General features: G+C 46.8%; 1 protein-coding gene across 1 annotated transcript; it reads left to right on the top strand.

Annotated features, from left to right (window-relative positions):
- The first annotated feature begins 4915 nt into the window (after window positions 1-4915).
- BRF2 (BRF2 RNA polymerase III transcription initiation factor subunit) lies at window positions 4916-12914 on the top strand. The gene is made up of 5 exons (XM_039523685.1): window positions 4916-5037; window positions 5579-5741; window positions 7570-7629; window positions 8008-8329; window positions 10967-12914. The coding sequence occupies exons 2-5, from the start codon at window positions 5588-5590 to the stop codon at window positions 11676-11678; spliced, it is 1248 nt and encodes a 415-aa protein (XP_039379619.1). The 5' UTR covers window positions 4916-5037; window positions 5579-5587; the 3' UTR covers window positions 11679-12914.
- The last annotated feature ends 256 nt before the right edge of the window (window positions 12915-13170 follow it).

Genomic DNA, 13170 nt, shown 5'->3' with positions numbered 1-13170 from the left:
ATAAGTCTCTTCCATTGCTGTAGAGAAAATTGCATTTGCTTTCTCAGCTGTTCCTAAAGCTTGCATGGCGAAATCATTTTATGCCATATGTAATTGATTACAGAGGGTCAGAGTCTCCTGCAGTTAAAGCTCAATGGCTGAAGTGAGAGAAGCTGGGAATATAAATAACTTAATGTCAAAGTATAAAACAAGCAGGTGAAACTGGCTTACAGTTAAAGACAAATGTTTGTGTGCTACAAAAAGAAAGACGTGTTTAAGATTTAATGTGGCATCTCAAGGCAATTCTAGCTTTGGCTGCCAGCTCATATTTTCCTCAAGTTGAGGCAGTGATTCTCTGCCCCGCAAGATACCAGCATTTGATAGTTGTCAGCAGAGGATGCTTGATGTTCACTTGTGCACTGGGGGGACATGAGGGTGGTCTTTCTTTTCCAGGTCATGCAGTCAATTGTGACTTTTTACTTTTTTTTTTAAACTGGTTAAAGGAGCTGGGCTAATATTCCTCAAGACTGAAATCCACCACTGAACAAGTGCAGCATAGCCAGCAGCAGGGCAAACTTCCTGTGCTCTGTTCTCCTGGCACTGTGCCCCAAATCTCTCCTCTAGTGCTGAGAAGGGAATTACGTCTTCAAGGCGTTTTCAGTGATTGAGTGCCAACTAAGGGTCTAGTTATGATTTTTTGATGTGGACACCCCTTCACTGGGAATTGCACAGGTTGCTAATTTTACAGAAGCTGAGAGTAACAGCGTTAGGCCACAGCAACCTGGGCTAGATATAGACAAGTAAACTACAAGTGTAGCAATTACCGCTATCCTCTGAGCTAGCTAGACACCCACTACAATGAAACTTGATAATGATCTTCCTTCTGTTTATTATTTGTATATCTGCTCCTCCCTGGTGGGAGGACTTAAAAAAATGCAGTGGGTTGTGGCGAATGGTGATCCAGTACATCCAACTTTCCGATTGGCAGAAAGTGAGTAGAAGAGAGACTCTTTGGGCTTGTCTACACTGGCACTTTACAGTGCTGCAACTTTCTCGCTCAGGGGTGTGAAAAAATACCCCCCTGAGCACTGCAAGTTTCAGCACTGTAAAGTTCCAGTATAGACAGTGCACCAGCGCTGGGAGCTATTCCCCTCGTGGAGGGTTTTTTTTGTTTTTTTTTTTAATGCGACTACATAGCCACGTTAAAGCACTGCCGCAGCCAGCGCTTTAGCATTGCTAGTGAAGACATGCCCTTTGTCACACAAACATTGCTGCTGCCTATCCCTCTCCTACTTTGGGATTTGCTAGAGGGACGGGAGCTGTCTCTAGCTGCATTGAGTCCATGGTAAACACTCTGTGGGGTGGGAAGTCTGATCAACAAATTCAGCAGCATGTGAAGACTGAGCTTATTTCCATGATAGAGAAACGTATGAAAGTTATTCCATTAGAACCAGGTTAGTAAGGATGTCAGTCCTTCAGGAGCACTTTAACTGCATTAACTTTTAAATCCTCTTCACTCTTTGTTCAGGATATCTGGGCAGCAAGGACAAGGTGGGAGAATAATCAGTTTTCCTTTTTCTCTGTCAGACCACTTTGGCCTAAAATATATTTGCCTTGCCAGGAGAACTTGCATGCTACTATAATAGCCTCTATAATGCTTCTCTCTGCCTCCACTCTGAGGCATTGTTTCCTTCAAGGGATGGATCAAACTAGCTATTAAGGTCCTTCTGCAGTCAGTCTGAATGGTTCTCTCCACTGCCAGGGCCATCAGCAATAATGCTCTGGGGAAACTTACAAGCCAGCATTGAATAGAAATTACCTGGTACTTTCAGGCATTTCATCCTTGTGCGTAGCTCTAACGAGGTATTGTAGAGACTTGGAAGAAAGCTAATCAGATGCCTACGCTCGCTGCAGGTGTTTCCACGTGGCCTTCACTGGAGAAGGTAAATCAGCTGATTGACTACATTCTGGGAAGCAGGGCTTCTGTTTTTAGTTTCATGTGAATTGTCATGCTCTGTCAGCCCATTGGCTCCTCTAGTTTGGTATCTTCTGGTCAATGCTTGATGAAGCCTCACAAAAACCTTCTACTGCCAATGAACCTGGCTAGCTGGGAAACTGCTGTGGCCTGGTAAGCAACTTTCCACCTCTACGAAGCTCCACTTCCGTGCAAGCACCAGGCTGGCTTATTCTCTGAAACATGAGGGCTGGTTACCTTTAGCTGTATCTGCTCATAATTGGTTCATATTAGAGTCCTCTGACATTGTTTGGTTTTCCTGGAGCAGAGTTCCAGTGGTGGCTGGTTAATTTCCTAAATGTTTCCTTGCTTGTTAAAATTTCTGCCATTATTTGTTTAGCAATGTCTTTATCTTCATTGACATGTTGTTCAGGCTATATCTACACTACGCAGCTTTTAGTGACATGGATGTCACTACAGCCGTGCTGCTAAAAATCATGCCGTGTAGCTGCTGTTTGTCGGCTCTCCTGCCGAAAAAACTTCCACCCCCAATGAGCGGCATTTGTGTTGTCGGCACTGGCACTTGTCACGGCAAAACTTTCTTTTGTCTTTCGGGGGGAGGACACCCTTGAAAGACACAAGTTTTGTCATTCAATTACCAGTGTAGACATAGCCTCACTCTAGTCTCGTGCATAAGATTCAGATGCCAAATGACTTGCACCCATTTGAGCTGTGTGCTGATATCAAGATGACAATAACTTTGGCACATCACTGAGAATGGCCTTTTCCAGGTATAGTCTCTTTCTCCTCTTTGTGTTATTAAACATCAAGCCTGTCTAACTGATTTCCTACTCACTTTGGGGCTCTTTGAAATTACCAAATCTCCAGTGCTATATCGGCCTATCATCACTTCTCCTCCAAGTTGATTGGGACTAAGTTTGTTTTTCTGCAATCTTTCTTGTAGGGGCCAGAATGACTACTTGATTTCATAGTGCTCTTCAGTCAGCCCTGAATAAATGTATTAAGTCCCAGTATAGGATCTTCAGGGCCTTCTGAATAAAGAGGCAAGTGCTACCAACTGCCTTAGACTAACATTTGACTCTCAATCTCTGGAAGACTTTCAGCGGATATGGAATAGTTCATATCTTCCTATTTGCAGCAGGTCCCTGTTACAATGATAAAGCCATTAGCCATTAATCCTTTCTTCCATCCAGTGAGGCAAATGAGTGTTTATCCATATTTTGATGTGAGGCTGGAGAAATGGAGGCAGAGTCGAAGTGACATGCCCAGGGCTACACAATCAATTTAGCCAGGACTAGAATGCAGGAATTCAATAGTTTCTAATTCAGGAGTTGGCAACCTTTCAGAAGTAGTGTGCTGAGTCTTCATTTATTCATTCTAATTTAAGGTTTCGCGTGTCAGTAATACATTTAACGTTTTTAGAAGGTCTCTTTCTATACGTCTGTAATATATAACTAAACTATTGTTGTATGTAAAGTAAATAAGGTTTTTAAAATGTTTAAGAAGCTTCATTTAATTTTAAATTAAAATGCAGAGCCCCCTGGACTAGTGGCCAGGACCCAGACAGGGTAAGTGCCACTGAAAATCAGCTCGCATGCCGCCTTTGGCATCGTGCCATAGGTTACCTACCCCTGTTCTAATCCATGTCCTTGGATGACTAAGCACCATGTGTTGGATGTCATATGGACTGTATATGTACATTGTGTTCTTGTGCTTATACCACTAGTGCATGCACAGCTGCATGCAGCCCCTGCCTGGATACTGATTTGCCTTTTGTACTTGGGTGCTTTTCACATGCATGAAGAGGGAAATCCCCCTTTGCTTCTGCCCCATTTTGTTCAGACTGTGCTGGCATTTTTAATTACACTTAACTTTATAATGGCTGATTTTCATCCCTCCCTGGGAGAGGCAATGTGTGATCCACTATAGAAAGAACACTTTACTAGGTGTTCCTAAAGCTAGCTCAAAATTGGTTCACAAGGTCAGGAGTTGTGGGCTAGTTCAGAGCCGTGGTTCTCAAAGTTTTGTATTGGTGACCCCTTTCAGAGAACAAGCCTCTGAGTGTGGACCATTATAAATGCTGGGCAAAGCAGGGTGTGGGGTGGAGGCTGACAGCTTGTGACCCCCATGTAATAACCTCGTGACCCCCTGAGTGGTCCTGACCCCAGTTTGAGAACCCCTGGTTTAGAGCATGGGTCTGGTCATGGCTGTTGGGTTCTCTTCTAGTGACCTCAATCATGTCACTTTACCGATGTGTTCCATGTTTACTATTCTGCTAAATATATTGTGGATCCAGGGCTAGGAGTTTAATTGGTACCTAACGTGTTTTAGCTGTAAATGCAAAGCGAGGGTGCCATCTGCTGGTCCACACCCCAATGAGCAGACAGTCCCATCGTTCCATCTACTTTTGTTTTCTGTCTCATATGGTAATACTGATGAGCCCATTTAGATTCCACTCCTCTAGTTTAAAGGGGGGGGGGAGCTAAAGGATTAATGGGTTAGTTACATAATGTCAATTTACTGATGTGTAGGAGGTTGTGTTCTAGGAGCCAGAAGATACAGGGGTGGGTGGGTCCCCAAGAAAAAGCTCGTGTCAGTCATGTCAGGAGCGAGGTGCAATAACTACATTACAATGGTTGGGGACAGAAGGCGGGTGGGGGCTATTGGCATGTGAGCTCCAGCCTGGGGGCACCTTCCTGCAGCGATCTGTCACGGGTGGAGGTTGGAAAATGTACAGGCGCCGCGGTTGCCATGGTGCCCGCCGGCTCCTTGCTCACCCCTTCGTCCCGAGCGCTGCCGGTGCCAGCACCACGCCAACCCCATGGCACAGGTGCCTCTATTTGCCCCGCCCCCTCCCCCCCCCCCACTGCGTGCGAAGCCCAGGGGAAGGGCGGAACGCGGCTACGGGGGTGCTGCTTCTACTCGGACGCAGCCGTTTGACCGGACCGGATGTGACGAATGCGATCGTGTTTTCTCCGCGGCCAGCGTGGGCAGGGTGCAGCGATCTAAAGTCTCCCCCGGCCGTCTACTTCCGTTTGCGAGCGGGAAGGCGGTGGCGGCAGCTGCCTGAGCCCGCGGGCGAGGTGAGTGTTTGGGGGCCGGCGGTGTCTGTGCCCCGGGGGCCATTAGGGGAGAGCCGGGCCGGGCCGGGGAGACCTTGGCAAGGGGCTGGGCAGAGGCTGAGCCCAGGGGCGGGACGTCGTGAGCCCAGAGCTGGCGGGCGGGGGGTGTTGAACGGGAGCTTTCGGGGGGCGGTGCTGAGCTGAGCGGGGGGAAATCTCCTGGGAGGCTGAAGGGGGTGATCTTGGAAGGGGGAGGAGAGCAACTGAAACACGGATCTGCCGTCTCCCAATTCCCTGCAAAACAAGAGCTACATCCGCGAGAGCCCTGACTTGGGCAGGCGTTGCCATCACTCAGGCGAGTGAGGCCAGCAGGAGTTGGGAGTTCGGTTGCTCCTCGCTTCTTAGCTCTGCTGAGGCAGCTTAAGCCTGCCGTTTTTTAAAAATGGTTTGTATGGAAAACTTGAAGCCACATTACAGCCTTGACTCAAGCGGCTGAGCGTCTATGAAGGGAGAGTTTAGGGTGAAAACATTAAGTTGTATCTGTCTCAATTCATACTTGCAGGTTTTCAAGATGTCTGGCCAGAGAAAATGCCCTGATTGTGGCTCCTCTGAAATTGTGGAGGATGCACATTATGCTCAGAACCAACTGGTGTGTGCTGACTGTGGGTTTATCCTCACCGAGGGGCTCTTGACAACCACTTTCCAAGATGAAGAACATTTACAAGGTCAAATAAACACTGACATAGATATGTCAAAATCCGCAGGGCTTTGTGTAAATGGCATGAAAAGTCATCGCGTAGTCATGAGGACAGGGAGGCAGAGATTTAAAACAAAAAACCCCCACCCATTACTCAGAGTTTTGGAGAATATTTTAATCAAAAGTATTTTTTGCCCTAAAAACTGTGCAGAAAAGAGAGTAGGAGATACATTGCTGTTTTAAACTTTACAAAGGCACCAAGAACAGCAGGCCTGGACAGATGTCTCTTAACCCACCTTTCTTCCCCCAAATCAGAGAGTTCATAAATTTGACTCCCTTCCTCCACCTATATTACAAACCATTAGTCCTAACTACGAGAGTTTCTGCAGACTTATCTTGCTTCTGTAGTCCTGGTTTTAACTTCTTTGTCCAGCATACAGAGATTGCCTCGGCTGTCTGCAGAAACATTCAACTACCTCTTCATGTAAAAATGCCACGATATAAAATAGTGATTTTTAAAAAAACATAAGAATCATGGAATTCATGACCTTTTGAGGGAAAATAATCATGATACAGCATCAATGAAACCTGCACTTGAGTCTTATAAGTAGGGGCCCTACTGTGAAATCTGGTATTTTGTGTGCTTTTATCCTATACCGGGGTTGGCAACCTTTCACAAGTGGCGTGCCAAGTCTTCAGTAATTTAAGGTTTCATGTGCCAGTAATAAATTTTACATTTACAGGGGCCCCCCGACAGAGCCCCAGACTGGCAGCAGGGCTGGCGGCAGGGGCCAACGGACAGAACCCCAGACCAGCAGCATGCTGAGCTGCTTAGCCAGCTGATGGTCTGGAGTTCCGGCTGCCAGCTCCTGCTGCCGGGCTGGGGTTCCATTCACCCAGGCCGGCAGCAGGATGAGTGAGGCTGTTGGCCAGGACCCCAGACCGGCAGCGCTGGCAGCAGATGGAACCCCAGACCGGTAGCACACTGAGCTGCTCAGCCTGCTGCCGATCTGGAGTGTACCAAACCTAAAGCGCAGAAGTTCTTGGTACACCACTTTCATAAGTTTATTCACTGTAATTATAATAGCTCTAAAAGACCACATCGTTTGCTGGCAATCTGTAGAGAATCAAAGAATCGAATTGCCCATGAGAACTGAACACCATTCACTTTAGAGAGTGAGGGAGGATCTCTTTTTAGTTCAGGATTGAGGCAAATGGCATGAGGCATGTTTGAGAGAGCCTGCACTGTTGTGGTCTGTGCTGCTGGTACCTGTTCTGTGGATAGAAAGAGAGTGACCAGCCTTGGAAACTGAAATCTGGTGTCTTCAGTATCATAGAATCATAGAACTTAAGATCAAAAGGGACCATTATGATCATCTAGTCTGACCTCCCGCAAGATGCAGGCCACAAAAGCTGACCCACCCACTCCTGAAATAATTCTCTCCCTTGACTCAGCTGTTGAAGTCCCCAAATCCTGATTTAAAGACTTCAAGTAGCAGATAATCCTCCAGCAAGCGACCCCTGCCCCATGCTGCAGAGGATGGCGGAAAACCTCCAGGGCCACTGCCAATCTACCCTGGAGGAAAATTCCTTCCCGACCCCAAATATGGTGATCAGCTGAACCCCGAGCATGCGGGCAAGACTCTCCAGCCAGACACTCAGGAAAAAGACTTTCAATATCCCAACATTGACCCTCGGTACTAATTACCAGTGGTCGCACGTTATTGACCTATTGACTAAATCACGTTATCCTATCAAACCATTCCCTCCATAAACTTATCAAGCTTAAGTAGCACCAAGCTCACTCTCCACTCCACCCCTGAAAGGTGGGTGCCTGATGCTTTGTTGTTTTCCAGAAGTGACGTATTCACGGAGTACCGGCCAGAATGAGCAGCTGAGCCGCTGTAAGCTACGAGGTGAGAGCTTTTATTTAATGATTCCTTTCTTGCAACACTAAGACTCTGCATGATGCTCTGGCCGAGAAGAGGCTACCATTCAGATTGTACAATCTGTTCCTCATACCTCTCATTTTTCTAAAAGCCACAGGGAGCCTCTGACTTTTCACAAGTGACTAGTTCTGAGCCCAGGGGAACCTTCGGGAAAACCTTCTCAGCTGCATGAAGAGAAATGGGCAAAAGTTGCCGTGGGCAGTTGATAAGGCTTAAGTTGCCACACTGCCATGTTGCTCCCACCTGGCTTTGGCTGAGTGTTTGCTGCATTGCAGTATCATGCTGAGGTGCGGTTAAAGAAATGTTTTGTGCAAATGTTAAAAGCATCATGGTGTTTTCCCACAGGGATCAAGCGTGTCCAGGATCTCTGCAAAGTCCTCTATCTCCCAGCTGTGTTTGAAGACACAGCCCTGTCCTATTTCCAGCGAGCAATTGAACACCCCTCCTTCCACTTAGTCAGCTTGGAGAAGAAGGAGATTCTGGTAGGCTGCTGTGTCTTTGTGACCTGCCGGCAGCACAACTGGCCCCTGACCATGGGTACTATCTGCTCCCTACTCTACGCAGACAAGGAGTTGTTTGCCGGCGTCTACCTGTGCGTCCTGAAAGAGCTTGAACTGGATGTGCCAGCCCTGAGTCTGACGGATCTGGTGAAGACACACCTTAACAGGTAATGTAACCATCTGACACCATTCATAATAGAGGATCCAAATGGCTTCCAAATGATATAGGCATAACTAAAACACAGCCGCCCGTGGGCTGACAGACTACAACCATGGACACATCAAGCTGTACTACCATGGAATGGGGATAGCTTTGGCCAAGAACATTAAGGCATAGCCTTGTCCCTTGGGATCTTTAAAGTCCATACATGGCAGAGGGGACTTCTGTTTTAGAGCCCTGTCTGAAAGGCCCACATTCAGTTTATCTGATTCAGAACAATGAAGAGCTGTTTTGATCCTACTGAGATTTAGACTTGTGGCCATAGTGTTTCACAACTGGAGCGTAGCCCTGCTAAGTGTTGTGTTCATGTGAACACATCCATGTGTTCTTGTATTGACTGGGATACAAACTAAAGCTGCCTCCTGTATTGCCCCAGACTAACCACTCCTTTGGTGATGTAAGAGAGATGGGAGGCGTGGGAAGCCAACTCTTAGGTGGCTTTTCTGATCCCAGAGTGCTGGGGGAGGCCAGTTCTGTTTTGTACAGTGCCTGTCAGGATGGGGGTCCTGGTCAATGACTGGTGCTCCTGGGAGCTACGGCAATATAAATAAATAATAATAAACATCTTTGGGCACTAAATCTGTAACCCCTTTTGTGCCACTGCTAGTGAGGTTACAGTTAAGCAGCCTATATTCTGCTTCTCTAACTTGTACTGTAGAATTCCACCTGGATCTACTGTGTGTTACTGTTCTTAAACAGCTGCCATATTCTACCAGACTGCATTTCAGTGTCAAGTGAAGCAACCCTTGTGTATTGTTTGCTTGCAAAGTGCTTTGGGATGAAGTGCTATAAAAATGCCACTTGTGAGGCAGTGTTGTCTTGTGATTAGAGCAGGGGACATGCCAGGTGCTTGGACTTGTGTTTATTCCCAACTCCAATGTTGACTCAGTGTATCAGCTTGGTGTGGAGAGACTTTACCTGTCTGCCTCCATTTTCAGTGAATGGGCTACAAGGCTTATAGTGCCATTATTATAAGAAAAGTGACTAAGTATAAATATTGCCTCTGTTTTTAACAGATCTGCTCCCCATGTAACTGGTTACCAGCTCATCTGGTTTAATTATGGTAGCTCTGTTCTGTTTGTACTGCTGTTAGTGAGCAGGCTGGGTTCTACTGGGCATAATAACATTATCAAACTACATTCCAGTTAGAGAATTTTTTAATATTGGAGATGTTCTAGCTAGAAAGCCCAATCTTGAGTGTCAGAGCGCAGGTGAAATTTGCATTGCTGGCAGTTGAAAAGCCAGAAGTATTAACAAACAAGATATTTAAGTCTTTCCTCTTCTATATCTAAAAAAGTGTGCTGTCAATCTTCAATCCCTCTGCTTTTTGTGGTCTTTCACTCACACATACTGTATAGCACTGTAAATTTGTTGGTTTTTGGCCTCTGCCCATCACCATGGTATCTCAGCCTCCCTAAATGTTGTAGGTGAGTGACAAATTCAGACTAGAAATTAGATGCACATTTTTAACAGTGAGGGTAATTAACCAGTGGAACAATTTGCTAAGGATTGTGGTGGATTCTCCATCACTGCCAATTTTTAAATCCATGTTGGATGATTTTTAAAGCATCTGCTCTAATACAAACTGAACTAAGTCAGGGTAGTCCTGTGGCCTGTTAAACAAGAGGTCAGGCTAGAAAAGAGCCCTTCTAGCCTGGTAGTCTGAGTGGTCTCAACAGCCATGAGACTTTTTGCTTCTCTCCCTTTGTCTCGAGACTCATAGGATTGGCTAGAACTTCACTTCTTTCTTCTTGCCCTCTCTCCCTGTTTCTGAGGCCCAGTGATGTAGTCCTTGCTCACCTACAGCAGAAAGTGAATGTGTGGCAAGCCTGTCCGAGGTCTTGCATTTCTCCTGGAAGGTCTACCCAGCTGTTGGCACTGTACATATCAATAATAACCTGTGTAAACCAAGCAAATTGGCTGGGGAGCCTGAGGATGAATATGGGAGCCACCCGAGGCCCTTTGCAGAGAGGACTGCACTTTGATGTGTGTGTTGCACATTGGAAGCCTCCGACAGTGCTGTGGCCATGTAATACCTAGGGCCCTACCAGATTCACAGCCCTGAAAAACACGTCACAGACTGTGAAATCAGCCCTTCCCCAGGAAATCTAGCTATTGGAGGGGAGAGGGAGAGGCAGGGCTGGGAGCGCCCCAGCAGGGGGCTCCTAGCTGTTTGACTGGGCTGGGGAGGGATCAGACCCACCTCCGGGTACCCCCCTCTCCCACCCCAGCTGCGGGAAGCTGCATAGCTACGCTGAAGGCAGTGCAGAAATGAGGATGGCAATCATGCAACCCTCTCCCCTCAACAGCTTTGCAACCCCCCATGACCTCCTTTTGGGTCAGGATCCCCAGTTACAACACCATGAAATTTCAGAGGTAAACATCTGAAAACCTGCAATTGCCCAATTTAAAACCCTTTGGCCAAGAAATTGATCAAAATGGACTCTGAATTTGGTAGGGCCCCAGTAATACCTGACACCTCCCCTACCCTTGCAGCACAATGGACTTAATGATCTAATGGCTTCCTTCTACTTCTGATACCCAGTGCAGCAATATAGCTAATGGGCTCTCTTTGCTCTCTCAGTTTCAAGCTGTTCCAGAGTTCAGCCAGCGTCCCTGCTAAATTTGCTGAGGACAAGGAAAAGATGGTTGCCCGAACAATCCAGATTGTGGAGCTAGCCAGTGAGACGTGGCTGGTGACAGGCCGGCATCCCATTCCCATCGTCACTGCTGCGGCCTACCTTGCATGGCAGTCGCTGCAGCCTGTGGGGCGCCTGACATGCACCTTCCCTCGCTTCTGTAAGCTGGCAGGCACAGACCTACCCCCACCGGCCCACCTGAGGCTGAAGGAGCTTAACGACATCCTCCTGAGAATGGCCTCCCAGCTGGCCTGGCTGCGTGTGCTCAACGTGGACAAAAAGACTGTGGTCAAACACATCGGGGACCTGCTCCAGCACCGACACTTCCTGCTGAGAAGCTCCTTTAGCTCAGGAGACACTGAGGATCAAAGTGCCACAGCAGCAGGCAATGGCTCTGAGAGTTCACCACAAGCTGCAGGGTGCTCGGCCCAAGCTGAGGGCTGCCAGCCTGGGGGCAAACAGAAATGCAGCAGTGTACGGAGGCCTTTGCTGCCACCATGCCTTATAAACCCCAGGAAGAGACTTCGAACAGCAGCCCTGAGCCCTTCGGACCAGGCTATCACTGGAGACGAGGCCATTTCGGACAGCGAAATAGAGCAATACCTGCGGAGCCAGGAGGAGATGCTGGAGTTCAGGAAGGCCCAGGCCTGGCACTGAACTGAGCTCCCAAGAACAACATGGACAAAGGCACTAAGAACTAGCCACCTGAAGCAAAGGTATGAATTCTACAGCACAGCTGTCTGCGGCACTGCTAGCGGACACACTTTCCACTGGAGAAATAGGATAATGGGACCTCTTAAGCGTTCCATGCTCTGGGGAGGAGTTGTAAGTAAATGACAATATGCTCTCCTAGTTCTGCTGGGCCAGAAAATTAAAATACCAGAATGACTTCCTAACTGAGACTTTCCTAGGGAAACTGTTTTTAGTGTGTTAGAAATAATCATCACAGCTACCAGAAATGCCTTCAGGACGTTCTCTTACCAATTTACAGTTAGTCATTTTGTTGAAATCCAGATGTCCTGATGCAGCCCTTACAAGTGAGTTTAACTTGTCTGTGTACTGATCAAAGGCGGTGGCAGTGGCATGGGTAAGTAATTCTATTGTGCCTGTCAAAAGAAACATTCAGATTTCTTGCTGTTGTATCTGGGCGTGACAATTCCAGCTTGGCAAAAAGGCTGTTGATCTGTGTGGTTTTGGTTAGGACTAATTGCTTTGCATTTCCTGTCCTAAATTGTAGGATTATTTGGATGAGGGAGGGCCCTTGAATAGGTCAGCCAGTTCATTTCTCAGGGCTGCTCAGTGGCGCACAAGCCTTCTATTAATTATTATAGAGCAATATCAGAGTTATGTATTTACCTTTGGAGGTACGGAGGAGGAAAGAGTACTTTTTTCCTGTCTAAAACAGAGTAACACTTGGTGAAAGCTCAGTGTTCCAAGCTTGCAGTTTGGCACTTGGTTCATTTGAGTTCCTTTCCATGAAGTGTGACCCTGCCATATTGTTTCACTAGCGCTCAGCTGCATTGTTTGTGATTTAGTAGAACTGCCACTTTCATTTGCTGTTAAGGCTTTTTTCAAAATGTAGTACCTGTTTCCCTTGGTGAGCAATATGAACACCCCGTGTTTTAGACCATGTGTGGGCATCACGCTACAAGATCTGTCTTGGGGCCACTACAGATAGTGGGTGGGTTGGATTGGATATCAGAGACATCCTTAATAATACTGTTGGGAAGCTAGCGTTGCCCTCTGCCCAGTAAGGAAAACAGTTCTGACCTTGGCTGTTAAATGTATTATGTGAAGCTGCTGGAATTTTGAATCCTTTCTTTGTATGATTATGGCACCAGTTGTTGATATCTAAGTACAGCCAAATTCAATAAAAGAAATGACCTTGCTGTGCTGAAGGGTCTGTCATGTATTGGAGACCAAGGGCCTAAAACAAGCAATATCACTTCTTAGTAGATTTGCAAATCTTTAATATATTAAAACAAAACATATCTGCTAAAAACATTCGGTTTATATAAAAAAATGCAACCCCCCCAACCCATTTTCTTTGGCACTTTTTCCCTGCTCCCTCCCCTGTGTATATTGCAAGAAGCTCTGTTGATATGTCATTTGCTTGTAATGTAAACAGACAAAATAAGTGTAATACAAA

The sequence above is a fragment of the Mauremys reevesii genome, linkage group 2 (assembly GCF_016161935.1).
Source record: "Mauremys reevesii isolate NIE-2019 linkage group 2, ASM1616193v1, whole genome shotgun sequence".
Taxonomy (NCBI): Eukaryota; Metazoa; Chordata; order Testudines; family Geoemydidae; genus Mauremys; species Mauremys reevesii.
Note: the sequence above shows the minus strand (reverse complement) of the source record. Positions and strands in the feature narration are given on the sequence as shown.

What these genes read in the sequence shown, in the direction of transcription:
- BRF2 (XM_039523685.1), top strand. Translation starts at nt 5,588, where the DNA reads ATGTCTGGCCAGAGAAAATGCCCTGATTGTGGCTCCTCTGAAATTGTG. An exon ending in AGATGAAGAACATTTACAAG is followed by an intron (nt 5,742 to 7,569) that starts GTCAAATAAACA and finishes GTTGTTTTCCAG; the next exon opens with AAGTGACGTATTCACGGAGT. An exon ending in GAGCCGCTGTAAGCTACGAG is followed by an intron (nt 7,630 to 8,007) that starts GTGAGAGCTTTT and finishes GTTTTCCCACAG; the next exon opens with GGATCAAGCGTGTCCAGGAT.